This window comes from Silene latifolia, chromosome 7 (assembly GCF_048544455.1).
Source record: "Silene latifolia isolate original U9 population chromosome 7, ASM4854445v1, whole genome shotgun sequence".
Lineage (NCBI taxonomy): Eukaryota > Viridiplantae > Streptophyta > Magnoliopsida > Caryophyllales > Caryophyllaceae > Silene > Silene latifolia.
In genome coordinates this window covers 12,818,602-12,844,993 of record NC_133532.1, presented here as the reverse complement: position 1 = coordinate 12,844,993, position 26,392 = coordinate 12,818,602, and the positions used below count along the sequence as shown (strand labels likewise).

Genomic DNA, 26,392 nt, shown 5'->3' with positions numbered 1-26,392 from the left:
ACTAAAGAAGCATCAGTACGTGGAGCCAGATCATCAGATAAATGCCCCCGCACCCAGTATTATTCCTGCAGATCTCTTTCGATAATTAACACAACAAAGTTGAAAAGAAAGAAAAAAAGAAGAATCTCCCGTGTTGCAATGACAAGTTAAATGGCTCATTGGAAGAGGACTTCATCCACTTTATGTCACTCAGTAAGCTTGTAACCTTTTGTGAATGCAACTTAACCTCATTGTCTTCCTACAATCTGCCTAATTCAAGTCGAGGATAGCTTGTAACAAAAGGGAAGTATTAGCTATTAGATTAGTCACCATATCCTACCTAGAAAGAAAACTTCAATTCATGTTAATTTTGTCCTGATAAGATTAATTGAAGTCGATTTTTAATTCAATGGCGCCTATCATTCTTAGTTTCTTACTGTGCTAAATTTTTATTTGAAGGAATTCCAATATTTCTCATTTGTTAATTAGTCTATAAAACATAATAATTCTACTAACCCACCAACAAAAACATTACACCACTGCCTCAAGGCCTCCCGCAAATTATGGGTAAGGGGTAGGATGTATACGCAGTCTTTCCCTCGTGCTAGCAACACAGAGACCGTTTAAGGAAGACCCAAGATGAATAATTCTACTAACCCATAGACATTAATTCATCAGTTCTTCATCTACCAAACAGCATTACTAAACAAGAACCGGAATGGATTCATCGAATCTAACCTATCCAAAATTCTCCACAAATGCTAGAAACTAATTCAAACCAGCTCAAACCGACAAGGCCACAATTGATATTCACTGTCTCCAAAGTCCAAACTTTAAAGTCATACAAGTTTGTACCAATCAAACAGATACACAAAATCAACAACTCTACCCTAGTGCCACAAGGGCTCCATAAATTGCACGATATAGGGGTTGGATGTACGAAACCTTCAAATTACAGAATGAGCAAAAACTAATCAATCAAACAGATTACAGTACAGTAATCTTACAACTACACAAACAACTACAACATTTACCCAACTGCATCAATGGCTCCATCAAATTGCAGGGTAAGGGGGTCGGATTTACGAAACCCTAAAACTACGCAAAAAGCAATCAATCAATCTTCCAAACAAAACAGATACAAACCAAAATATCAACTAAGCATTCATAAAACAATAAAAACAATAAGCCAAACCTAATCACAACCAAAATCAAATCCAAAAACAGCTTCATTTCATAAAAATCAAACAAAATCCAACAAAAACTCAAATCTCTTACAACAAAATCCAGAAAACTTCAAAACCCAACAACAAAATCCAAAGATTTTCAAAACCCAACAACAAAATCCCCAAATTAAAACAAAGAAGTTCCCTTTCCCTTCTTATCACCACCAATCTCAAAATGTTTGCAACGCTTAATCGGATGTTGAGAAACATGTTTACAAGATTGACATTGAAGCCTCAACACAATCTTCTTAGTAGTTTTAGCTTTCTTGTGAAAAACAGGCTTAGTTTGACCACCATAACCAGATTGTTTCCTATCATAACGTCTTTTTCCTTGTGCTGCTAAACTGTCTTTGCCCTTCTTGTATTGTGTTACCTTATGCATTGTGTGTTTCTTGCATTCCTTGTTCTTGCAGTATGTCTTCTTTGTTTTTGGTACGTTCACCATTTTTGTGGGCGGGGTTGATTTTGGGGTTTCTGGGTTTTTGGGGGGAGTATGAACCCTAGAAATTTCAGATTGGGATTTTTAGAGAGAGGGTTTATCGTTTATGTATGGAGTACAATGTGGTTACTATATGGGCTTTTGGGTAGATCTCGCAAAATGGATCGGATCCAATAAGTCGTTCGAACCGAGGTTTTGGTTGAATTGGTTCATCTATCATGGTATCAGAGTCAGTGTGATCGAAGGTCAGGGGTTCGAATCCTGGCAACCTCAAAACCCCTCAAAACTCGGAAACCCAAAGACCCGGACGGGGAACCTGTGCACAACCAACCACTCTTCAAGCCCATTCGGGAGCCTGCAGACAACTAACCACTCTTCAAGCCCAACGGGCATTTGAGTGAGGGAGCGTAATAGGAATATTTATAATAGTTGGGCCTCAACCATCGAACTTGACACGTAATAAGAATTGAACTGGCTTAATATGAGTCGGCCCTAGTTTTCATTGTTATACATTTATCATTATCCTTAAATAACTTGATAATTATGAACTCGGAAATGACCCCAACCTAAAATGACTCAACCGGATCTAACCCGAATTCTTAATTAGGGGTGTGCATAATCCATATCGAAACCAAAATTAAAAATTTTGGTCAAATCTTCGGTCCAAAGTTTTTGAAAGATTTCGATTTCCGATCCATTCCGCTTGGGACCTGGTTTTTTCAATCCGAACCGGATTTGACCGAAAACCGAAACTTAAATTTTAACTTTCTTTCTTAGGTCTATATAAATGTTGCTGAAATATGCTTATTTCTCGTTATTATACGATAACAATACATATTTTTTTACAAGTATAAATTAATAAATCTTTTATAAAATTAACGTAGGTAGGCGGATATGGACAAATTCCAGTCCGGTCTTGGACTGGAATTTTCCGGCCCGGGAGGTCCGTAATTTTTTCATTCTACTCGATTTCCGGTCCATATTTTTTGTGATTGCGGTTGGGTCCAATTTGATCCCGGTTCAATTCGTTTCACAGTCCTAGATAAGATGTCAACGCGACAGCTATTAGCGGATATCGCCTCGCACTCGCCCCTGTTGGGGAGGGTACGAGTAGAGATTTCGCGGGTGATAGAGCGGGTACAGCCGTACAGGTACAAAAATTCCACCTACTATGGGTGGTGGGGCAGGGGTGGGTTTCATGTCATACCCACCAAATATCCGTCTACCCACCAATTATTAAATATATATATATATATATATATATATATATATATATATATATATATATATATATATATATATATATATATATATATATATATTAGGATTGATCCCCTAATTTTAGCACTAATCCCTCCCTTTTCCCTTCCAATCTCAACCCCTCATCTCATCTTTTCAATGGCCCTAAAGAGGACTTAGGGACTCAATGAAGAAGGGTGGACTCACTTGATCCTTCCTAAGATCTAATGAGTCCACCACTTCCATTGAGTCCATAAGTCCCTCTAAGGGCCATTGGATGGACTAAATGGAAGGTTGAGATGAATTTGATTAAAGGCCATTAAAAAGAAAAGGAAAAAAATGTGGATGGTTGGATTGAGATGGATGGTTGAGATTGAAAATTACCAAAAAAAATTACCACTAATCAAATTTCTACACACTAATTAATTTTTCTTTCTCTCTCTAGCCCCTAATTAATCAGTTTTGAGTTTTAGATTTCAGAAGTGTAAATGTAATGTTGTATGAGTTTTACAAGTGTAAATGTGACGGAAATATAATTTTAACATTTTACAAGTGTAAATGTGAGGTTTTACGAGTGTAAATGTAACATTTTAAAAGTGTAAATTTGATTTTTTGTGACGGAAATTTTGAATTTATATAATTTTAACATTTTACAAGTGTAAATGTGAGGTTTTACGAGTGTAAATGTAACATTTTAAGAGTGTAAATTTATTTTTTTGTGACGGAAATTTTGAATTTATATAATTTTAACATTTTACAAGTGTAAATGTGAGGTTTTACGAGTGTAAATGTAACATTTTAAGAGTGTAAATTTGTTTTTTTGTGACGGAAATTTTGAATTTATATAATTTTAACATTTTACAAGTGTAAATGTGAGGTTTTACGAGTGTAAATGTAACATTTTAAGAGTGTAAATTTGATTTTTTGTGACGGAAATTTTGAATTTATATAATTTTAACATTTTACAAGTGTAAATGTGAGGTTTTACGAGTGTAAATGTAACATTTTAAGAGTGTAAATTTGATTTTTTTGTGACGGAAATTTTGAATTTATATAATTTTAACATTTTACAAGTGTAAATGTGAGGTTTTACGAGTGTAAATGTAACATTTTAAGAGTGTAAATTTGTTTTTGTGAAAATTTTGAATTTATATAATTTTAACATTTTACAAGTGTAAATGTGAGGTTTTACGAGTGTAAATGTAACATTTTAAGAGTGTAAATTTGTTTTTTTGGTGACGGAAATTTTGAATTTACATAATTTTAACATTTTACAAGTGTAAATGTGAGGTTTTACGAGTGTAAATGTAATATTTTAAGAGTGTAAATTTAGTATTTTAAGAGTAAATTGGTCCTTTGAGTGTAACTTTGGTCCTTTATAAGTGTCACTTTTGTCCTTTACGAGTAAAACTTTAGTCCGACTACCAAAAAACACCACCACCGTCGTCCTCCACCACCAACTCATATCCACAAAAATTATGAGTGCAAATCTATATAATTTTAACAAGTATAAATGTAAAAAAAATGAGTGTAAATGTAAAGAAATACGAGTGTAAATGTAAAGAAATAAGGGTGTAAATCTGAAAAATGCGTGTAAATGTAAAGAAATATGAGTGTAAATGTAAAGAAATATAAGTGTAAATGTAAAGAAATACGAGTGTAAATCTGAAAAATAAGTGTAAATGTAAAGAAATACGAGTGTAAATGTAAAGAAATATGAGTGTAAATGTAAGAAAATACTAGTGTAAATGTAAAGAAATACGAGTGTAAATCTAATAAATATGAGTGTAAATTTAAAGAAAGACCAAATCTGAAAAATGAAAAAGGAACCCAACAAAACCAGATCTGAAAAAATATATAACAAGACGGTTTTTTATAACACGAGATTTGAAAATTTATAAAACAAACCCTCACAACCAAACAAAACACCACCTTTTTATATTATTAAAACATTACTTTTTCAATTTAAAAAATAAAAATAAAAAATAACAACAAAAGACACAAACATGAGCAATGGTGGTGTCGACCAAACAAACACAAACGACACAATAAAAAACACAAACGACACAATAAAAAAACAAGAGATCAGCTAAAAAAAACTTAAAAACATAAAAACAAAAAAAAAACACCACCAAAAACACCATCCTCCATACGAGTGAGGAGAGAAGCGACACTCGGCGACGACACGGCAATGGTGGTGTCGACCAAACAAACACAAACGAAAAGAAAAAAACACAGGTGTGGAGTGTGGGGTGGTGCGTGGTCGGATCGAAAACATAAAAGGAGGGAGGGTCGGGTTGTCGTCAGATCTGGCGGCAGTGGGTGGTGTTGATGGTGGAGGGTCGGTCGTGGTGAGGCGTGGGTCGTGGTGAGGGTTGTGTTGATGTGGTGCGGGTTGTGGTGTGGTGTGGGTTGCGTGAGAGAGCTCGGTGGTGCGTGGTCTGTGGTGGTGGTGGGGGATGTGGTTGTGGTGTTGTTGGTGGTGCGTGAGGGTGGGTTTTTTTTGGTGTTTTTTTGGTGTTGTGGTTGTCGTCGTGGATGTTGTTGGTGGTGCGTGAGGGTGGCGGTGGGAGAAAAGAAGGGAGGTTGTAGGGCTGATGGTGGAGATGGGGTCGTGGTGGTTGTCGTGGGGAGTGGTGGTGGTTGTCGATGGTGGTGGCTGAAAGGAGATGTCGGTGGTGGTGAGAAAGAGGAGGGGATTTTTTTGTTTTTTTGGTTTTTGAATTTTTTGGATTTTTTTGGTTTTTAGAGAGATGGAGGGATGATATTTGTGTGATAGGAGAGAGAAGTGAGTGGAAAAAGAATGGTTTTATAGTAAAATTAGAGTTTGATTAGTGATGGTAGTGAGGGAAACTAATTAATTAGGATTGATCCCCTAATTTTAGCACTAATCCCTCCCTTTTCCCTTCCAATCTCAACCCCTCATCTCATCTTTTCAATGGCCCTAAAGAGGACTTAGGGACTCAATGAAGAAGGGTGGACTCACTTGATCCTTCCTCTATATATATATATATATATATATATATATATATAAGACTTTTATATATTATTTGTTTAATTTTTATTTAAAATCTTAAACTAGAAATACAAAAATGAAAATATGTTAAAATTCATATTGATTAAACTACAATTTAGATAAAAAAAAAGTGTCAAAAAAATTATGACATGAATGATTGGTGATTTGGTGGGTAAATAAGGCGGATAAGGGTCCAGATTTTCACCCTGTGGTGCGGGGGTACGTGTATGAAAACTTGTACCCGTCATGAGTGATGAGGCGGACTAGGTAACACCAAAACGGACACGGACACGGGACACGACACGGACACGGGACACGGCATCCCTTGAAATTTAGGACACGGGACACGTTATTTAAATTTAATAAAATATATATTTTATAATTATAAATATTCGATTTTATTTTTATAAAAGTATTTGATATTAAATTTAAATAAGTGAAACTAAAACTTGCCTTTGATTATAACTCGTTTTCATTTACCATCAAAACGAATCTTCTAATCTATCTCTTTCGACAGCTCATTTCACGCTTAAAGAACGTCATTCACCCCAAATGATGTCCAAAAGTCACGGACACGCGTTGGACACGGCCGAAATACCATGGACACGCATCGAACACGTGCCCAAATAAATGTAGAAAGTTAGACACGGCTTTGTAGGTGTCCGACACGTTTCGACGTGTGTCCGAGGAGTATCGGTGTCCGACACGGTGTCGGACACGGAACGGCCGATTAGGAGTGTCCGTGCTACCTAGGAGGCGGATATAAATATGAGAATTGCTTGGTTAATACGGGTGGGGAGGAACCTATATCCATCACCAACTCGCTCCAAAGATATCCTTAGTCCTAGATGTAATGAATAAAACAAAAGAGTATCCATTTTCATACCTAAACTATTTTCTTTTGTATGGTAGGTAATCATTTCTTACAAAAAAAAAAGGGTTATTTAATAAGAATACTCCAATCTATGAGGGGTCTTCTCAAAATACTCCAAACTTCATTTAATTTCAGAATATACTCAACTATTAACCCTCTCTTCTTATAATAGAATTGGGTGACCTGCTACCTATTTATTCGGTCATCTCTTAAAAAACTACTCAGTATCACCTTCTTCTCGTTTATCATTAACAAGCAAACCATTCTCTAAAACTCAATTAATCTCAACAACCTTCATCGTCCTCTTTACTTTCATCTTCCATATTACTAGAAAAAAGAGATAGTTGGTTGTAAGGTTCGGCCAACTCCGTAAAATTCTAGCAATTGAATGCTGAAGTATAATTTTCTAATTAGATTTGCAAATGCAAAAAAATCAATTATTTTGGAGCAAACTGCAATCAATTCAATACAGCATAATAACATATTCAAGTAACTATACACTCAGAATTAACGAGAAGCTAAACATTCCATTTGCTTTCAGCCCTCTACAACCATTAACTTCGCAAATGTACACTCTAACCACCACCAGCATCACTATTCGAAACGATACATTAACGTTCGCTTACACAAATGAGACTTTATTATTATAACAATTAACAGATACCATCTTCAGTTCTTCACCTCGAACCACTTGTTGCGATGGTAAAGTGGACAGATCTTGAATTTCCACCTACCAACCCACTACATTCACGGGTTTAATTGAGAGTTGTTGAAGGGTCATAGGGTGGTTGTCGTTGGAGACGGAGTATAGGCTAGAGTTGACGGAAGGCGGTCTGGTTATGCGGGTCGGCAGGGTGGTTGGTCAGAGGTGTTGATGAGGGTTACTGGGAATGAAGTTTGTGAGATTTGAAAACTTGATTTCATTGTTGATTTAAGTGGTACCTTGTTTGAGATTATTAGTACCTTATTATTGATTTAGTTGATTCCGTATTTGAGATGATTGATTAATAATTATTAAGGTTAACTATAGTTAATTAATGAAGATGAAAATGGAGGAATTGTAAGGAGAGAGGGGAGGGAAAGTTGCAGGTTTAGAGGAAGAAGATGAATACAAATTAGATAGGGGCAAAAGTGGGACGTTAACCTGCTACTGTAGGTTAAAAAAAATGCAATTCTATTAGAAGATAATAGGTGTAATAGTTGAGTATAATGCAAGTTAAATTGAAGGTTATAGTATTTTGAGAAGACAACCCATAGTTTGGAGTATTATTATTAAATAACCCAAAAAAAAAATCTCATTAATTGACGCGTGCATTAAAAAAAAAAAAAGAAAAAAAAGCAAAGAGACAATTTCGTATTATTGCAAAAGAAGTTTCCCAAAGAAAACTTTGTTCTCTCTACTCTTGAGATAATCAACCTCACCTCCAATAATTCACCATTGTTAGCAAGCTCGATGATCCAAGATCAACAAAATTGGAATACTTAAGTGATCATTTATGAGGAAATCTGAGCTTTATCTTTGGAACCAAATTTCATGGGATGAGGTATTTTTTTATAAATAACATCTCTTAACAATTTTGTTTTATATTTATCCATTTGATTTACTTTTGTATAATGGGTTGTTTTTATATTTACATGAGCATAAGACTCCATACATCGGACACCCTTTAGCCCCAACCTCGCAATTTGCAGGAGCCATTACGACCTGGGGTAATGTTGTTGTTGTCGTTACTTGAAATTCTAATAATTTTAGATCACAATATTCTTCTTTGGCTAATTAGATTTTTTGTAAATGGTAAAACCCACATGTAATTTGTTTAGATTAAGTGAATTGTTAAAAAAAAAAAAAAAAAAGGTCAACTTATGAAGAAAATGAACTAAAAATCATGGGTGCTCTTATCATTTGATCATGTGAATGTTTTTTTTCTTTTGGTTAAAGGGAGCCCACAAGGGCGATTTTGATGCTGACGGAATTTAAACCCAGGTTATGAGTACCACCTCTCGTGACTTTACCAACTAATAAGCTAGTTGACAGCTGCTTTGATCATGTGAATGTAGGAAGGAGAAAAACATGTAGAAAAACAAAATGAGGTTCATCAATTGGCAACATCCATTAGGAATAGGTTCGAGGCATTGCCACCATTATCGTCTAAATGTTGCATATATCGAATCCCTCAAAGCCTTCATGAGGCGAATAAACCGGCTTATTCACCTTGTTTGATATCAATTGGCCCTTTTCACCATGGTAAGAAAAGGTTCCAACCCATGGAAGACACAAAGTTAAGGTACTTGCATAAGTTTATTAGGAGAAATGATGAGAAATCCTTGTCCGATTACTTGAGGTTTATTAGGCAACGCGAGAAGAGCATTCGCGAATGCTATGTTGAGGTTATTGATATGAGTTTTGACAAGTTTGTCATGATGGTTTTATTGGACTCGATATTTGTTATCGAGTTCCTCTTAATGTGGCATTTGGATGATGCTGATGAGACTGATCGAGTCTTTGAGAAACCTTCCTTGGAGAGTGTCATTAGACGTGACATATTGTTGTTGGAAAACCAACTCCCATTCTTCGTATTACACGGTTTATACAACATTGCTTTTGTTGAAGATTTGAGCTTACCGAGTTTCATAGAACTCTGTTGTGAAGTCTTGGTGGATCACCATAAAGAGGTTGTGGTTAGTTTCAAAAACCGGGAAATTTTACACCTTGTCGATTTCTTAAGAACATATTACCTTCCTTCATCACTTAGGCACGAGGACTCCAACACCGATGATTTCAACTTTCCTCCAGGGATTGAAATGCTCCATAACACCGGAGTTAGATTCGAGGTAGTGGTGAAATCTTCCCCATTACTCGACATAGAGTTCAAAGACCGAAAGACGGGGTTTTGAAAATCCCGAAACTAGAAGTTGAAGACCACACAGAATGCTTACTACTAAACCTGTCAGCATTCGAGCAATGTCATTACTTCTTCGACTCATATATAGTCGATTACATTGTTTTGATGGATGTTCTGATAACATCGGTCAAAGATGTCGATATTCTGATGAGCAGTGGGATAATAACAAATGCATTAGGAAGTTCAGAAGATTTAGCATATATATTCAACACAATTTGCAGAAGAACAACTTATAAAAGAAAAGGGTATTATTATACTAATCTTTGTAATGAGTTGAATAAACATGCTAAGATGCCTTGGAATAGATGGAGAGCTACTTTAAGTCATGATTATTTTGGTAATCCATGGACTATTATTTCTGTTATTGTTGCTGTTGTGTTACTTATTCTTACTGTGATTCAAACTGTATGCACTGTAATTTCAATGGAATGATTAATAAATAATTGTGTTTTTGTCTGTTAAGCTAATTAATACGGAGTATATTTTTGTATCGGAAATAATAATAGTTTTTGGAATTTTGGGATGCGGTTTATATGGTAGAATTAATGGAATGATTAATAAATAATTATGTTTTTGTGTGTTAAATTGATGTAATTTGTTTCGGAAATAATAATAGTTTTTGGAAATTTTGGGATGCGGTTTATATGGAAGAATAAGGTGAATTTTTACGAGTTTGGGATAAACTTTGAACGTTAATAACCATCTATTGAAGGATATAGTCTTCTCATTTTTGGTACGAGCATGAAAATACAAGATTAACGGCGAATAGAACTCCATTACATGAATTTTTACAAATCAGTTTTGATCAGAAAATCGTAAATGTATAGAAAAAAGAGAGAATTTCGAAAAAAATGATATTTCTACAAAGATACAGAGGATATACTTTAATCATCCTAAAAGATGAAAAGCAAACTGAGATTACAAGTCACATGAATGTCCTTTACTTTAGCAAACAATGCTGTCAAAAAAAAAAAAAAAAAAAAAAAAAAAAAAAAAAAAAAAAAAAAAAAAACTTTAGCAAACAAAATGTGGTATATATAGGATTCATGTTTAAGGACATGTATGACAACATTCCAATGTTGTTCTCTTAGAAAACATATGTCTACTAGAGTTGTCAAGTCTGTTCCGATGCGAGTGACCCGACCCTATAATTAATTCTCTTGCAAACCTCCTTTGTGCAATAGTTATGCCATTTTGGATCTTGATGGGTTCCATTCCTGGAAAGTAACTTACTTAATTCTAGATCCTTTTATTTCCAAAAGTTGGTCATCAACATATACAACTAAGAAAATTACTTAACCATTTGTTTTCTTTGTGAACAAGGAGTAGTAATTATTGAGAGTTTACTAATCTCTTAACCTTAAATCATGACATAATTTCTTACAAAGTATGTCATCAACATCTGATTTTTTTCATACAAACTCGTCAATATAAATGAAAGTTTATAAAACCGATCCTGGGACTCAAACCATCAGCTTAAGCTTTAACAATCAAGTATTGTAGAACATAAGAACATGAGAAATTAAAGCAAGGAAAAATATGGTAAAAGTATAAAACTATAGTACACAAAATATCCATATTCTTCTTTTCTTATTGATTAATGAAAATAAATTACAAAGAATAGTAACTAGCAATTCTAACATAAACCAACTAAAACAAACAAACATCAACTCGCTTTATGATACTCCCTTCATCACATTTATATTGTCCTATTTTCTATTTTGAACGAATTTAAGAAAATGTAATGAAATGAGAAGGATGTATTAATTTATAGTGTAAATACTTACAGTAGTAAATTCAAAAAGGGGATAATAATTTTAGGATAAATTTTGAGGGCGGATAGACAACAAAATTGGGAAGGAGGCCGGAGTAATTAACTCTCTTAGCCACATTCTAATATACTTGGCTCGACTCAGCTCACTTACAAGTTACAACCCTAATGACGCGATGAAGGCAAGGAAGAGGATGGCAGAAGAAGCACCATCTTCCTCAAGACTAGAGCTACTTCTCTTGAACTTCTTGACATTGTTTTTGTTGCAATGTATTTGCATCATCATTTGCTTTTGTTGTACTCCCTCTTGTTGCTTACTTTTCATGGCTTCTTCTACCCTTTTGCATGCACTATTTTGTCTATTTTTAGTGTTGTTGACAATGCATGAGGTTGCTAGAAAATGCCACTATATATATAGCCGATCAAGTACATAAGAACAAAGGTTATAGTTAATTATTGTAGTTGTTGAAGTATTGAATGTAAATTATTGTGTTTTTAGTAATGACGAACATTAAATAAACTATTAGACTGAATGAGGTAATTTTTCATGATATTTTCCTTAGAATTTCATTTTAAGCCACCTTAACATATTCAGAATAAAAGTTTTTCAAGGGTGAAAAACTCGGAGAAACAGAAAAATTAATTGATAAAGACTAGGAGTACTTTTTATCTATCTATCACATTTTTTATTATAATTATATAGTCGTCATTTGACTTCAACAGTCAATATTAACCGTTATTTTCACGCAATATCAATAGTTACATTTTCTTGTGAATCAAGAATGAATTAATGGTTTTCAATGCGCAAATATACTTGTCAAGAAACCATCTCAACCAAAAGCTTAAGCTGATGGTTGGAGTCCCAAGATCGGTTTTATACTCTTAACAATACTACTCCGTATTAGATAGTCATAGAACTTTGCCTTTGTTCCAATAAAAATAAAATGTAAGATTTTAAGCACTATCTTTGCTAAATCTCCAAAAATTAATAAATGGAGAACTAATAATTTTTGTATTGGTCTAAACATGATTATTTTTTAGTTATTATAATATGATTAGTAGCCGTTAGCTAATCATAATGTATTGTATCTTTGTTTTACATATGATTAACTTATTAACAGCTACCAAATTTTTAAACATGTTTTGGGATATTTGCAAGCAATAAGTGAATGATGCCTAGTTTAGTACTCGTAGGATGCTTTCTCATGTGCAAACCCATGTGGCCATGTGTTCAATTTCTCATGCTTTCTAGTGTGCTACATTATGCCTCTATTCCTGGGGCCTTAACATTTTGTTATGTTCTTCATGGCTCTAATCTTTTTTTTTTCCTTTTTTTCGAAAAGTAGTGTCGCGTTAACCAATCATCGACTCCCTAAATATAATCGAATGGATATGACATGGGTTGGTGGTTGCTCACTAAGTTCTTAGCTATAAGTTTTTTTTTTTTTTGTCAGAGTGAAAGAGATCGCTTAGGCCGTAGACGTAACTATAGCATCAGCCAGTGGTGGAGCTAGGGGGGGCTAGCAGGGGCGGTCGCCCCCCCTGGCGGATGAAATTTCCGAAGTTTTTAGTTAAATTTTTCGAAATTTTTTCAAGGGTACCTTATAAAATTAGTCGTTCGCCCCCCCTAAAAATTTCCGCCCCCCTAAGTTCAAATCCTGGCTCCGCCACTGGCATCAGCCATCCTTATAATATTACATTCAACAGTAGCTAAGAGAAAAAGAAAATTTAACGATACATCTAATAAAACTAAAACCGTCTCATGACAAAAGAGACGACCGGTGCAAAGCTGGTAAGATGAGGTAGGAAGGCCACGAATAACTTCGGCCAAATCATCAGCAATACTGTCAACTTCCATAAGCCAACGAGACGAGCCAGGTGCACTTACGCCACAAGAACGTAGAAAGAAAGGAGGAAGAACAAGTTGAAGCAGCTTGTCTTCAGTGGAGAAGAATCCCCTACACCGTGGTGAGCGACTCAAACAGTCCAAAGACCAACAACCCAAGGAAGCAAGTAAAGTGATAAAAAAGACCAAGAAGGTCCCCCCGGCCAACCATACACCAATTACTACCAAAGACACCATAGAAAGGCCATTAGTCCATAGAACATAACTAAGCCTATTAGAGAGTCTCCCATAAAGGAAGATTATTTGTAAAAACATGATGAAAATAAAGCTAAACAATGACATTAAATTTGGAGGAGACCACCGCAACGGACACACCCAAAACCACAAGCTACCCCATATCGACACAACCAAACCCGCCATCTTCATACTGATTAACACAGAAGACCAATTTAAGTTCAAGAAGAACAGAGAAGGGATGAGAGCCGCCTTCCAACAAAACTATAACAAGAAAACAACAGCTGCAAAAGATGCACCCAACAACAAATTGAACCGAAAAGGACCAACTGTCAAAGCCCAAACCGAACCCAAACAAACCAACACCCTACAAAGTCGACCAAGACCAAGAAAAAGGATAATCAGACATAGGAAAAGACACACACAAAGGGATGCAAGACCGAAAATGACACCCGTATCACCAAACGACACCTCCCAGGACCACCGTCACACGTGCAACCCAACCAGGCTAAAAGACGACACATACAGACAAAAGTGATAAAGTAAAAAGGACCGATTGATGGGGGAAATGAGGGGATCACCAAATCAGATCCAAAATACGACCACCCAGAACAACAACGCGCAACCAGATGAGCTATACTCATCGACACAGACAGACAAACCAAGAACAAGGAAAACAAACCAATGGTGGGGGAAATGGGGGGATCACCACTGGGTTGGAATCCAGACCGACGGCGACAGGACAAGGTAACGGAGGGACGGGAAAATCAAAGGATCAGTTGCATGCAAACCCAACAAAAAACGACCACCAACACAACCATCCATCTTGGAGATTGACGACTCATGACAGACCGGACATACCAGGCAGACAAGACGATGACCATAGACAGAAAACGACCACAATCAGGACAACAAAGTGAGGAGAACGACATGCAGCTTGAAATCTTGTATATAGAAAGGAAGACGAGGAAACACACGATCCCATCGACAAAGGAAAATTGGTATACTGAATTAATCGTAAGAAATAATGGTGGGTCGCCGGAGATGAGCGCAATCAAAACCTGAGAGCGTCATCTCCGGCGAAAAACGGTGTGAAATGGGGTAGAGGATGGAAGGGTGGCAGTGGCGGTGGGACAATAAAGAAGATAGTTTTGGGTTTTTTAGGGGGATTATTTAGAGAGGATTGTAGAGAGAGAAACTGTTAAAGTTGGAGGAATATCTTAGCTATAAGGTTAAGTTGTACAGAGTAGATGTTAACTAATACGGAGTAAAAGACATGGGGGTTGGTACTCATGATCTAGGTTCAAACTACGTTAGCATCAAAATCACCTTTTACACAGCTTCTCGTGAGCAAAACTAGACCGCAGTGAGAACCTTGATTTGGTTAGAAGAAAACTCATTCAGTATTGTTAGGAGTGTTATCGTACCTTGCATTCGTTTGAGTTGAACATTTGAAGTCCTGACATTAGCGACGATTTTTTAATGAATTCGGACAAATAAAGATCTAAACTATAAACAAAATTTCGATACATGTAATTTGATAAACTAGTTTCTCGACAATCACTATTTACCTTCTCTTTTCTACCTTCTCTTCTACCTTCTCATCTCACAACCGATTAAAATATTGATTATTTTGCTTCATTCACTTATTTTCTGACCCCACGCGATATATACTAAATTAATCGATTATGAGAGCGTAAAGAAAGAAGGTTGGAGGGAGGAGGTGCATAGCACCCTCTTAAATTATTCACGTCTTGGTCTAAACTCTAATCCCTAAAATGGTCTTGATGCAGAGAATTTTCTCATGTTTCTACGTACTGTTTGTCTGTTACTATTGTGTATGGTCTGCTAGTGAACCATTCATGTGAAGTAGGCCAACATTCTTTTGATACGACTCGGTTCATGCAACATTATCATTACTAGCAGTGACGTAATCAAGATTTAAAGAAGGTGAACTAAGCTGAAATAAACAACAGGAGCTAAGCCGAGCTGAGAGTTAATTTGAGTTAAAAAAAAGCCGAGACTTGTGCTATAAACTGAATAGAGCTGAGCTGAAATGAGCTGAAATTAATTCCGGAAAGAACAAGACTTAAGGCCTTGTTTGATTAACAAAAATAGGAGGAAAACGAAGGAGAAAAGGAGGGATCTAGGGAGATTTCCATCTAATCTTCACCAAGTTTAAAAGGTTTTGCTTTGCTTCATCTGATACGCATCGACACGAGATGGTATGAAATGAAAGGACTCTACATGAACTGAAAAATAACTAGCTTGAAACAAAACCCTAGATATCCATTCCCCTAGAATGACTAAAAAATGATCAATTAACCTCGCCAATTGAGTTAAAATATCTAAATTGAAAGTGACCCAATTCGATGACAACACAAACAAAACGACCCCGTATCAAAAATTAGAGGTGGTAATCAGGTCAGTCGGGTCGGATTCAGGTCGGGTCAAGTCAGGTTCGGGTCATATCGGGGTCGGGTCATATCAGGTCGGGTCATTTTGGGCCAAATGATGGAACGGATCGGGTCGGGTTTGGGTCGGGCCATTATCGGGTTGGATCATTCCGGGTCAAATGATGTATCGGGTCAGGTTGGGTTTGGGTCATTATCGGATCCGGTTACTTTATCACATTACTTCAATTTTTGACCATTAAATTTAGTTTTTATGCATTATTTGGTTTAATTACTTCATTATTAACTCAAACATAACAATCTAATTACAAAATCACTTTCATTTCGATCAATATTAAGCTTAATAATTGTCTGTTTATCAATTTAATCGGGTCAGTATCGGGTAGGGTCAATATCGGGTCGGGTCTGGGTCGGGTTCGGGACACTGGTCATCAGGCCAAGTCGGGTTACGGGTCGTCATCGGGTCGGGTCGGTTTCGGGCCACTGGTCATCGGGTCGTGTCGGGTTACGGGACATCATCGGGTCGGGTCGGTTTCGAGTTGTAATATTCTCAGGTCGGGTCGGATTTGCTCGGTTTCGGGTCGCGTCAGACTTGCCAGCTCTATCAATAATGACCAGACACAAACCTATTTCGAATGATAAGAACACCACGGTGATTCGGTGAAAATAACATTAGAATCTAAACACTTGCATAACATGTTAAATACCCGAAACTGTAGAATTGCAAAATTATCGGGTTGAAATGCAGGTTTTAAGGACCATTTGGGCGCCGCGCGGCGCCCTACTGTGGCCAGCTCTTGTTGGCATGCAAGCACATAATGCACTTGTCTTTTGTTAGAGCCAAAAACAAGAAAGGGAAGAATTCAATGTATATCTTCTCTCTCTATCGGCTCCTGTTCAGTTACATACCCCATCTTGGGTCATTGTAGTTTCGAGCCTTCTCTCTAAGTACAACTGCGTCCCTGAATGTGCAGTGGGAAATATATTAACACATGGTGTTTCTGGACAGCATATACAAAATTATTAACAGTAATAAACATGAGTATCATTTTGGGATTAAGGCTGATTCATTTTGAGGTGTGCGTTCACCCTTGGACGGTTCTAAAGGATGATTCATGTCAGCGGAACCCCAAATCATTTTGGGATTAAGGCTCTGATGTTGTTGTTGTAATAAACATGAGTATCAGCCGTTAAGCCATAAAATTAGCCACAGCCCATAGGGCAACGTGCTTTACATAACTTAACAGATCTAAAGAGGGCATTGAAACCCATCATCCACATCCCTAAATGATATTGATGCGGAGAGATTACACGCCTGATCATTTGTCTTGCAAGTCGCAACTAGGGAAGAGTATAAAAAACCATACAGAGGAAGTTTAACAATTGATATCATGATAAATATACTTTACCTTGAGGCCCAAAATGCGGGAAATTGCCTGGTAAATAAATAACCCTCTCCAAAGGAAATCAAACGTCTGACTTGCAAACTGGACATGATCGTTTTCTTCTAAGCCACGGATCAATACACTACCAAAGAAAACAAAGAAAATTAGAATGTCATAATTGCTCATTTTAAGCAGAACACTGCTAAAGGCATGCATCGGAGTAAAGAGTGAGGCTTGTACAAGACCTCACATGTGAGACCAATCCAAATTCTTAAGCATATCCTTTATTTATTAAGTTGATCTCACATGTAATACGATCACATATAAGGTTTTGTGCACAGGTATTTATTCTGAAGAGGACTCACATCTTTATGAAATTTGTGCAGGCATGGAAGATGGCGCATTGTGTCCCCAATCGCTGGGGTTTCAATGCAAATTGAACATACTTCAGTGCTCTCACTCTGTACACAAAAACACACACCATTTAGTGCTAGATCTCCTAATGATAGTCTAAATATCCACTCCTAGAACATGCACAGAGTGACAGAGGTACTCACTCGCACTTGAGACTCAGGCAGGTTAGCTATTTGAGCAACTGATGCACCGAGATGTTCATGGTTGTTCTCATCAAGAGCTAATAGCATTTCATAATCATCTCTGCAAAGATACATCAAGATTAAAAGTTTAAACACTTGCTGAAGGATCATACACCGATCAGCTCCAGGCTGCGACAGAAGGGAAGGGGAAAACCGCAATGCAGCTGACAGCAGATAAAAAGTAGAGAAATCTTCAAAGTGCTTATTGAACAATACTCGCATAATACAAAACGAATGACTACACTTCCCTGTTACTTCAGCCCAATAAAATTGACCTTTCCTTGAATAATTAACATAAATGCTAGGTGGACAGTTAGTATTTGCCCTTTAAATCGTATAAATTTTTAATGAAACCAAGCTTTTTGAAATAGAGGCTGTATAATATATCTAGGAAAGAAGCTGAGTAACTTACTCGCCAAACTCCCGATCTGAATGAAGAAGTTGATTAACCATTCTAATATCTTCATCAGCCACAGCTTCCAGCGCTTCTAATAATTCAATCCTCTACATACAATATAAAGGCTGTTGTCAAAGGCTCTAGTTACAGAAAATAGTCCTAATAGTAAATACAGACACAGGGACAAAAACCCAATATTGCATAAAAAACAGCTAAATGTGTAAACTTGAACTTTCCTTCAAGAACAGGATGCGGATATCTAAGATATGCAGATAGATAAAGTAGGAAAGAGGGCAAATTAAATGATCTGTATGGTCATTGAGTTGTAAGGGACAACTACAGATATTTTTGTGAAGACACGCAAGACAAAACAACTAATACCATGTCTACATCCATGTGTGAAGCAGACACCCAAGACAAAACATGTTGCTTATCAATAAAGAGAAAATGCAGACAGATAACTGGAAATTAAAGGTAAGTATCATCAACTAATACCATGTCTACATCCATGTGTGACGGAAACAATCGACGCCTCCCCCTAGAAGCAGCCATAGAAGGATGACGATTTATACGAGCCCTTAAGCTCGCAACACCCGATGAGGAATTCCGTGCTTGACTTGCCTGTCGTAGACGACTGCGTAAAGAAGGAATCTGGGATCCTCTTCCTGTATTTGATCGACGGATGTCTATCTACAAAAATGTGAAAGCAGGTAACTTGAGCACAGCGAGTAAAAGAAAAGGTTCAAATAGAACCTCTCAATATAATTATAAAACAATTTACCGACCATGAGCACTTTATATTGGTTTTCAAACACTAAATCTTTGTTAGATTGGGGGGGGTTGTTGAGGGACAAATTCCCATGTTTGGTTAGCAGGTTGGGTTGAAGGGATTTCGAGGGAGAGGACGGAATGAAGGGGTCCATTTTCCAGCCAAAACAAAAAAAAATTGGAGGGAAAACCCTCCTCCATTCCCATATGTCCTCTTTTCTTCCCCTACCCTCCTCTTTTAGTGTCTAAACATACGGTAAAAGATCTTCATATTTGCTCTGAGACGTGCATTAAGTGTATCTAAGGCCAAAATCAGCAATGCACAAAGAAATAATCAGAAATTGAACATAGAAAGAGAAGCTTTTAACTTAAACAAAGGAAGGAACAAAACTTTCAACACAGAAAATACTGAGCAAAGATGTGTAGAAAAGTGAATATCAAGGCAAGAGTCAAGACACAAAAAGAGGTATGACATTGGTCTAGCATTTAGGAAATGACAGTAGCATACATGATTCACTCAGCTAGAAGGCCCAGAATCGCGCTACGCAAGAATAAAAAAAACTTACATTAGCATGTGCACGTCGCCGTCCCCTAAAAGGAGCAGGATTTATGCTAGCTTCCTCAGCTAACCCAAAAAATGCCTCACCACTAGTAGCTTCTGGCATTTCATTATATAGTTGTTCCTGCAGCTCTCGAGCCATCATTTCATCTACTTCGAGTTGTATTGCCCTAGTTTGATTGTCATTATCAGCACTTTGTGACTCACATTCTCTCGTTTCAGAAGAAAAGTCGCCAACAACTATCGGAGAACCCAGAGCTCTTCGAGGACGAACATGGTGTCTTGCCGATTTTGCAGCCAACGACTCACCACCCGAGCTCAAACATATTATTTCTCCTTTCTCTTCAGGAGTATTTGAACAAGCACCAAGCCTTTTATGTTTTCTGGATGAACTAGGTGCACAAACTTCACCACCATTCAACACAGGCACCACTTCCAAAGATGACGGACCAGATGATGAGGAGCATTTACCAAGAATACTATTACTCGAGTCATTAAGCCTTGCATTGCCGATATCACATCTGTCAGCAAAGTTTTTAATCAGTTCACAAAAAGAAAATAACTGTGCGCTTTAAAACCTTCAAAATCACGCCCAAAAGATATACAGTAGATGGGAGCTAATAACTGTTCCCCATAGCTAACTAACAACCAAAAAAAATATCAGAGGCCAGCATACACTAGTAAAAAACAAAATTTCGAGGACAGGGTTAAAAACCTTCACTGAAATAATCTGATTGAAAAACCCTTCAAGGAAGTCAAATCTTATCTAGGAAAAATAAGGAAACAGTATATTATCCATTAAATATAAAAACCTTTAAATTACTCGAAATACTACCTATGCAGAAAAAATGAAGTGTGCAAGGAAAATGAGGAAAACTTTAATTATGTTGTTTTCAGGACAAATTAGTTAAACTTCGGACAACATTTTTACATTACTTTCACATGTTCTTTTTAATCGTAAATTAGATATATACTTCTATAGTTCACACTATTTAAAAGACAACAAGGGTCAACATGCATTTAAAAAGAAAGGCTAAACAAAGTTAGGCGCTCAACCTGACTTGAGGTCGCACTATAATCGTTTTCTAGGCTTCCCTGGTAAAATGTGTTCATAACATTGAAAATAATGCTTGTAATGCTCTCCTACCTCTTCTCGGGGCCCTTTGAAGAAGATGGATGAATCAGCACCCCTTTTCCTTTGGATTGTTTTGCAGTAGATTCATTGACAATGACTTTGTCAATGTCAATCACATCACGAGAACCACCAGATACACTATTACACACAGCATTTTCAGATCTATCAGAAGAGCTCCCTGCAGATACTTTGGCCTTTGCTATATTAAGCGGAGAAATACAACCATTCCGCACCAACCTTCTTGTAGTACGTCCTCTGACAGACTGTGGAGGCAACGTAAGCCCGTCCCCAGTACAATGCTCGGAAGAAACATGAAAAATTTCATCATTCCCTTTAACAGGTTTACCAAGAATACCAACACTTGGACCAGGATTACCATTGCCAATCTTGACCTTTCCCTTATCGTCATTTCCGGTAGGCTTAATAGACGAATCAGGCGAATGCAGAGTAACATCTTTGGAAGCCTTGGCAATATCAACACGCCTATTATGATGGTGGTCAGATAATTTTAGAGATCTAGAATGTGAAAAACTGTCGTTCTCCACGTCCGGATGGATAGAATAATGTCCTTTGAGTTTTGAGTTCCGTTCAGCTACTGAATTGGAAGTAGAAGCATTCCTGAACATAGGCGCAGCAGCTGGATCTCCAGTGCGTCGATTACGGTCAATATTAACAAAATTACCTCTGGGGCTATAATCAATTTCTGAGGTCTTCGTATTATCACCAAAAGAAAGAGCTCTTTTGTCCACAATAGCTTTATTTGCTCGCCCAGATGTTCTTGAATTATACTGAGAGATAGAGGTACCTTGACAAGTATTCTTCTGTATGTTACATAACCTATCCGGAGTGTCTGGGACAACGATATTCATATCAATGTATATGGAATTCGTATCTCCATTAGCCCCTAAAGAAGACAAATAAGGAAAAACTGAATAAGGTCAAATACTCATTATGAGCATATAAACCACATCTTTTTCGAACAGCTCACCCCAAAGCTATTAGCTACCACAGAAAGAGCTGCCTGTTGAACAGCTAAAAACATGACTAGCAGCACCCAGACTCACAAACAAGGAATATAAAATCCATCAAATATCAAGCTTTCTTCATATCATAAACATAAAAAAAATAAACCGGTAACAGCAAATAATATGTTTCGCTCCTTTTTTCGCATTTTGAGGTGTGCGTTCACCCATAGACGGTTCTAAAGGATGATTCATGTCAGCCGACCCCAAATCATTTTGGGATTAAGGCTCTGATGTTGTTGTTGTTGTAACAGCAAATAATAGCATAATACCATCTAGAGCAAGAACTACAGTATCACATGATACGAACGCATTCTTAAACTGTACTCAATCCAAGCTTAAGAATTTTCTAGCGAATATTCTCAGTCAGGGGATAATCCTAATCAGATTGGTCAGCTTACCTTATCTATGATAGAACACACTTTGTTTACCATGGTGGTCTAATATTCTGGGTTCTGGCCTTTTCAGTTTCTAGTGTTTTCTTGGATAGTTATAGCGCCCATAGGCGCAAGAATGCACGGCACACGATCCTTAGGAGTTCACTGTTGGCGGTAGACAATGTCGCGGGGTCCAGGGAACTCATCATGTTTCAATGGTCAAACATGCTATACAGACAAAGAATATCAAGATTAATACACTCTTTTACCTGTAAAACATGCAAGTAAGATACTGACATTATAAACCATTTAAACAGTGTGTCGTGCCTGAAACATGTCAGGGTGTCGATACAGCTACTTTGTGCAAATTTTTCTATTTCGTGGTCTAAAGTGAAGTGTTGTGTCAGACACGCGACATGGCAGCTACGTGAAGTGTCGAAGTAACATAAATTAACAACATGAGCATCACTAATCATCGTGCCTTTTGGCGGTCAGTAATATTTAATACGTAGCACAACACTCCAAAAATGTTTCATAGTGTCCCCATTAAATTTTATGATGACAGGTCAGCTTTTCAACGCATCACAAGATTCAAAACTAAGCTAATGTTGCCTGAAGTGCACTTAACATATATCTCAGAGATTCCCAAATGTTCCAGCGTCTAATAGTACAGTACACAACTTCCACGCTGAATCACCAAAGTGAAGCGTAAACTTTCAAGTGTTCTAATGCAGCAAGAGGCAAAGCTCGTCAGTGGCACTCCTGCAAAAGCCCTTTCACACGGCTTAGTGGACACTGACTGCGCTTGCATCCCCGATCACCAAAGATGCTTGGCCTGAACACACGATTCTAATTGAGATTAGAGAAGTGTGACAAAACAAGACATGAAATGACAATGCGCCTTTACACAAACTTGTGTTGCTATCGAAGATAAGATCTTGAAAATTTACAGGTACAGACATGGCCACCAGATTTTTTTTTTTTTTTTTATGTGTGATGGTCGTCACAAGGGCAATTCACAACGGGATACAAGTCCTAATCATGATATAATCCCTCGTGACCTTATAAGCTAAGTTAGATATTTGCAGCATCAGAGAACATTAATGATCACACATTCACATCTACATAATTTGCACCTTGGACCTCTACATTCTGCTAAAAACAGCGTCAAAGCTAACAACCTACACAACTATAAGCACCCAAATAAAATTGACACCGTTAACAGACAATTAACATTGAACCTCAATTCCTACCAAAAGCCAAGGCAGACCCCATCACCATAAATATGAAAATTTCCAAGATACAAATTTTACTTCTGCTGAGACACTAACACAAAGTGCACCACTAACTCCAAGCATAATCCGACAAAAAGACCCTTTTGCATAACTTAAGAAATGAGACAATCTATGATTGACCATTTAAACGATGAAGTAAACTGCCGAATTTCCATCAAGTAAATTCAACTCCAATACACATTCAACGATTCTGCAAAATCGGCAAACTACACCTCTCAAATTCAATAAAATTCCCTGTTCTTATATTAATTAAAAGATCTCTACCGAGACCAATCAAAACGTAAAGATAACGAATTTCGTAAAGCCATCAGCACATATATCAAATTCATCAGCACAGGATCGCAATTTTACACATAAAGTTACAAAAAAACACGATTCCAGCAAAAAAAAATCAACATTCAACAACCCAATTGAAAAAAGTTGCAAATTTTAATAAATTAATAACACAAAAACAACACCATACATTCTTTCACATACATATAGATTACGCAGACGGTAATAATTAAAATTGTTAAGGATATAGCATCAAACAGATCGTCAAATTCAAGAAAAATCAGTATCAATCTCAACATTAAACGACGAAGAACACGATAACAATAGAAAAATCATGATAAACAACAGAAATAAGGAAAAAAAAATTCAAAAACAAAATTGCAGATTAAGATTTTTGAATTTAAAATCGTCAAATTCAAGAAAATCAGTATCAATCTCAACATTAAACGACGAAAAACACGATAGCAATCGAAAAATCATGATAAACAACAACAGAAATAAGCAAAAAAAAAAAAAAAATCAAAAACAAAATTGCAGATTAAGATTTTCGAATTTAAAATCATCAAATTCAAGAAAATCAGTATCAATCTCAACATTAAACGACGAAAAACACGATAACAATCGAAAAATCATGATAAACAACAACAGAAATAAGCAAAAAAAAAATTCAAAAAAAATTGCAGATTAAGATTTTGAAATTTAAATTCAGTGTAGAGTTAACGCAAATTGATTAAAAATTGAAAGGAATCGAAAAATTAAGGAGAGGAAAGCTAGGGTTTATACCGGAGGTTGAAGGTCGGAAGTTACGGCGATGTTGATGTTGATGATGCTGATGTTCATCCATGGCGTCGATAGAGATGAGACAGGAAGCGGTGAAAGCTGGCTTTATTGGTATTGGTGGAGTCTCTACAGCGTCTTGTTTTATGTACGTTAGTACGATTATGCGTGTATTAGGGGCTATAATTCCAGTATTTCGAATCGGGTTATTCTCGAGTCGTGTAATCTCGAATTATTTGAATTAGTTTGAACTTTGAAAGTAAAATATTTCCTTTTAGTCTGATTTTTTTGGCACCAAAATTAAGGAAATAAATTTGGACCATACAAAATACCCTACCTCATATGAAATTGAATTTGAACTATATAAAACTTACCAAAAAAGGAAAGAAACCAACACCGGACTAGCATGAAAAAGGAAAGAGGAACCAACAATCAGACTAGGAGGGAGTAATTAACAACAAAAACCTTTGGTTGAATGGAGTCAAGATTCCATAGATTAAATTTTATTATGCGTATACTTGTTGTCGTAGTTATTCATTTACCCAATTTATTAATGGATAACTAGATTTGACAAACATGATTAATCGTGTACTAGTTTTTGAACTCATGCACTAAACTACTAAACTACTTTTTGAATTTAGTAAATTACCAATTAAATTTTAGAAAATGGTTTACCCATACATTTTTTATAAGTTGTGTTGCTTAATTGTGAAGTACTATGCTTTTTTTTCCTCGACATTTTAACTTATGAAAAGCAAAATCTGAAAAGCAAATATAAAATTATTGTAGATTTCATAACCTGTTTATTTACGCAATATACATTTAATTTTACTCATTGTTGTACGTTTTATATCATATTACCCCGTTTGTTTGTTCTTCTCTCAATTAGTTACCTTTTCTCTCATCACTGACTTGACAACCTCGAAACCCACCGCCAGACCTTTCATCACAGTGATGACTGCATTGCAGTAAACACCTCGAACCACAACGTCCTTCTCAACCCATATCTCAGCAGCCCTCACAACTAACCATCACCCTGCAATCCATATCATACGTCCTCCAGCTACTCATCCACCTCTTGCCTCCACCATCCCCTACGTCCGCCCGGCCCCACCCCATGCGTGACTCCCAACCCTTCTCATAACCTTATGCAACACCTCACCCCATTATTACCTACCCATCGTGACTCCTCCCCTATCACGACCTCCCACCATTGACACCACCCATTCATTCTTTATTTACTAACACATTATTTACTCATTAACTTTCAATGTCGTAATGTTATGCATTAATTGTTAGATAATTTTTTGAAGTCACTTCAGCTTATATAAATTGAAAATAATATGAAGTACTTAAATTGATTTTTTAATAATTTTTTAATGACTCTATGTTATCTATTAATACTCATGATCTAATATATTTTATGGAATTGGTTGAGAAGAATCACAATAATCATTTATGCATTAATGGTCATTCATTAATAAAATACAATAATTTGTCTAATCTATATATATTTCGTTCTATTGTTCTATTCCTAAGGCACATGTTAGAAAAACCCGTATTCTTATGCGTGTGAACGTATAAAAATTAAAATTAATATGTCAAATACAAATATATGCCGAAAATGAAAATAGATAATTATTGACCGATACATCCAAAAAAGAAAATAGATAACTATTGATCAGAACGGTGAGAGTATTTTGAAAGGATTTAAAAAATTGAATAAATTAAAATCTTATCCCTTAGGCCCTGTTCTTTTGGACTGAAACTGATCTGAACTGAACTTATAGGATCTGAACTGAACTGAACTGAACTTATAGGATCTGAAGTGAACTTAAATTAAGTGACTTTAAGTCCAAAAGAACAG

The 26,392-nt window shown here is 36.4% G+C and overlaps 2 protein-coding genes and 1 pseudogene across 5 annotated transcripts; 1 reads left to right on the top strand and 2 right to left on the bottom strand.

Annotated features, from left to right (window-relative positions):
* Window positions 1-1,190: 1,190 nt before the first annotated feature.
* On the bottom strand, window positions 1,191-1,757 carry LOC141591773 (large ribosomal subunit protein eL42). Its single transcript, XM_074412222.1, has one exon. It carries the CDS (start codon window positions 1,648-1,650, stop codon window positions 1,333-1,335), a length of 318 nt encoding a protein of 105 aa, XP_074268323.1. The 5' UTR covers window positions 1,651-1,757; the 3' UTR covers window positions 1,191-1,332.
* A 6,388-nt stretch (window positions 1,758-8,145) lies between these two features.
* On the top strand, window positions 8,146-10,138 carry LOC141591772 (UPF0481 protein At3g47200-like; annotated as a pseudogene).
* Window positions 10,139-16,594: 6,456 nt separating this feature from the next.
* On the bottom strand, window positions 16,595-24,707 carry LOC141591770 (uncharacterized). 4 transcript variants are annotated; one of them, XM_074412218.1, is made up of 10 exons: window positions 24,532-24,683; window positions 22,205-23,015; window positions 20,794-21,685; window positions 19,654-20,167; window positions 18,815-19,009; window positions 18,335-18,426; window positions 17,884-17,983; window positions 17,692-17,787; window positions 17,351-17,468; window positions 16,595-16,903 (listed from the first exon to the last, which is right to left on the bottom strand). In XM_074412218.1, the coding sequence occupies exons 3-9, from the start codon at window positions 21,648-21,650 to the stop codon at window positions 17,409-17,411; spliced, it is 1,914 nt and encodes a 637-aa protein (XP_074268319.1). In that variant the 5' UTR covers window positions 21,651-21,685; window positions 22,205-23,015; window positions 24,532-24,683; the 3' UTR covers window positions 16,595-16,903; window positions 17,351-17,408. The 4 variants fall into 4 exon arrangements, with proteins under 4 accessions (XP_074268319.1, XP_074268320.1, XP_074268321.1 ...); XM_074412219.1 differs by having other exon boundaries at window positions 20,794-22,182; window positions 22,662-23,015; window positions 24,532-24,680; XM_074412220.1 differs by having other exon boundaries at window positions 22,205-22,408; window positions 24,532-24,641.
* Between the last annotated feature and the right edge of the window lie 1,685 nt (window positions 24,708-26,392).

Bases quoted from the DNA above. Each gene is read 5' to 3' on its own strand.
- LOC141591773 (XM_074412222.1), bottom strand. From the start codon at position 1,650: ATGGTGAACGTACCAAAAACAAAGAAGACATACTGCAAGAACAAGGAA.
- LOC141591770 (XM_074412221.1), bottom strand. From the start codon at position 24,592: ATGGATGAACATCAGCATCATCAACATCAACATCGCCGTAACTTCCGA. The intron at 21,686-24,531 runs GTATAAACCCTA...TGTCTTCTTTAG, and splicing joins CTTCCGACCTTCAACCTCCG to GGGCTAATGGAGATACGAAT. The intron at 17,469-17,691 runs GTGAGTCCTCTT...TTTCTTTGGTAG, and splicing joins TGCACAAATTTCATAAAGAT to TGTATTGATCCGTGGCTTAG.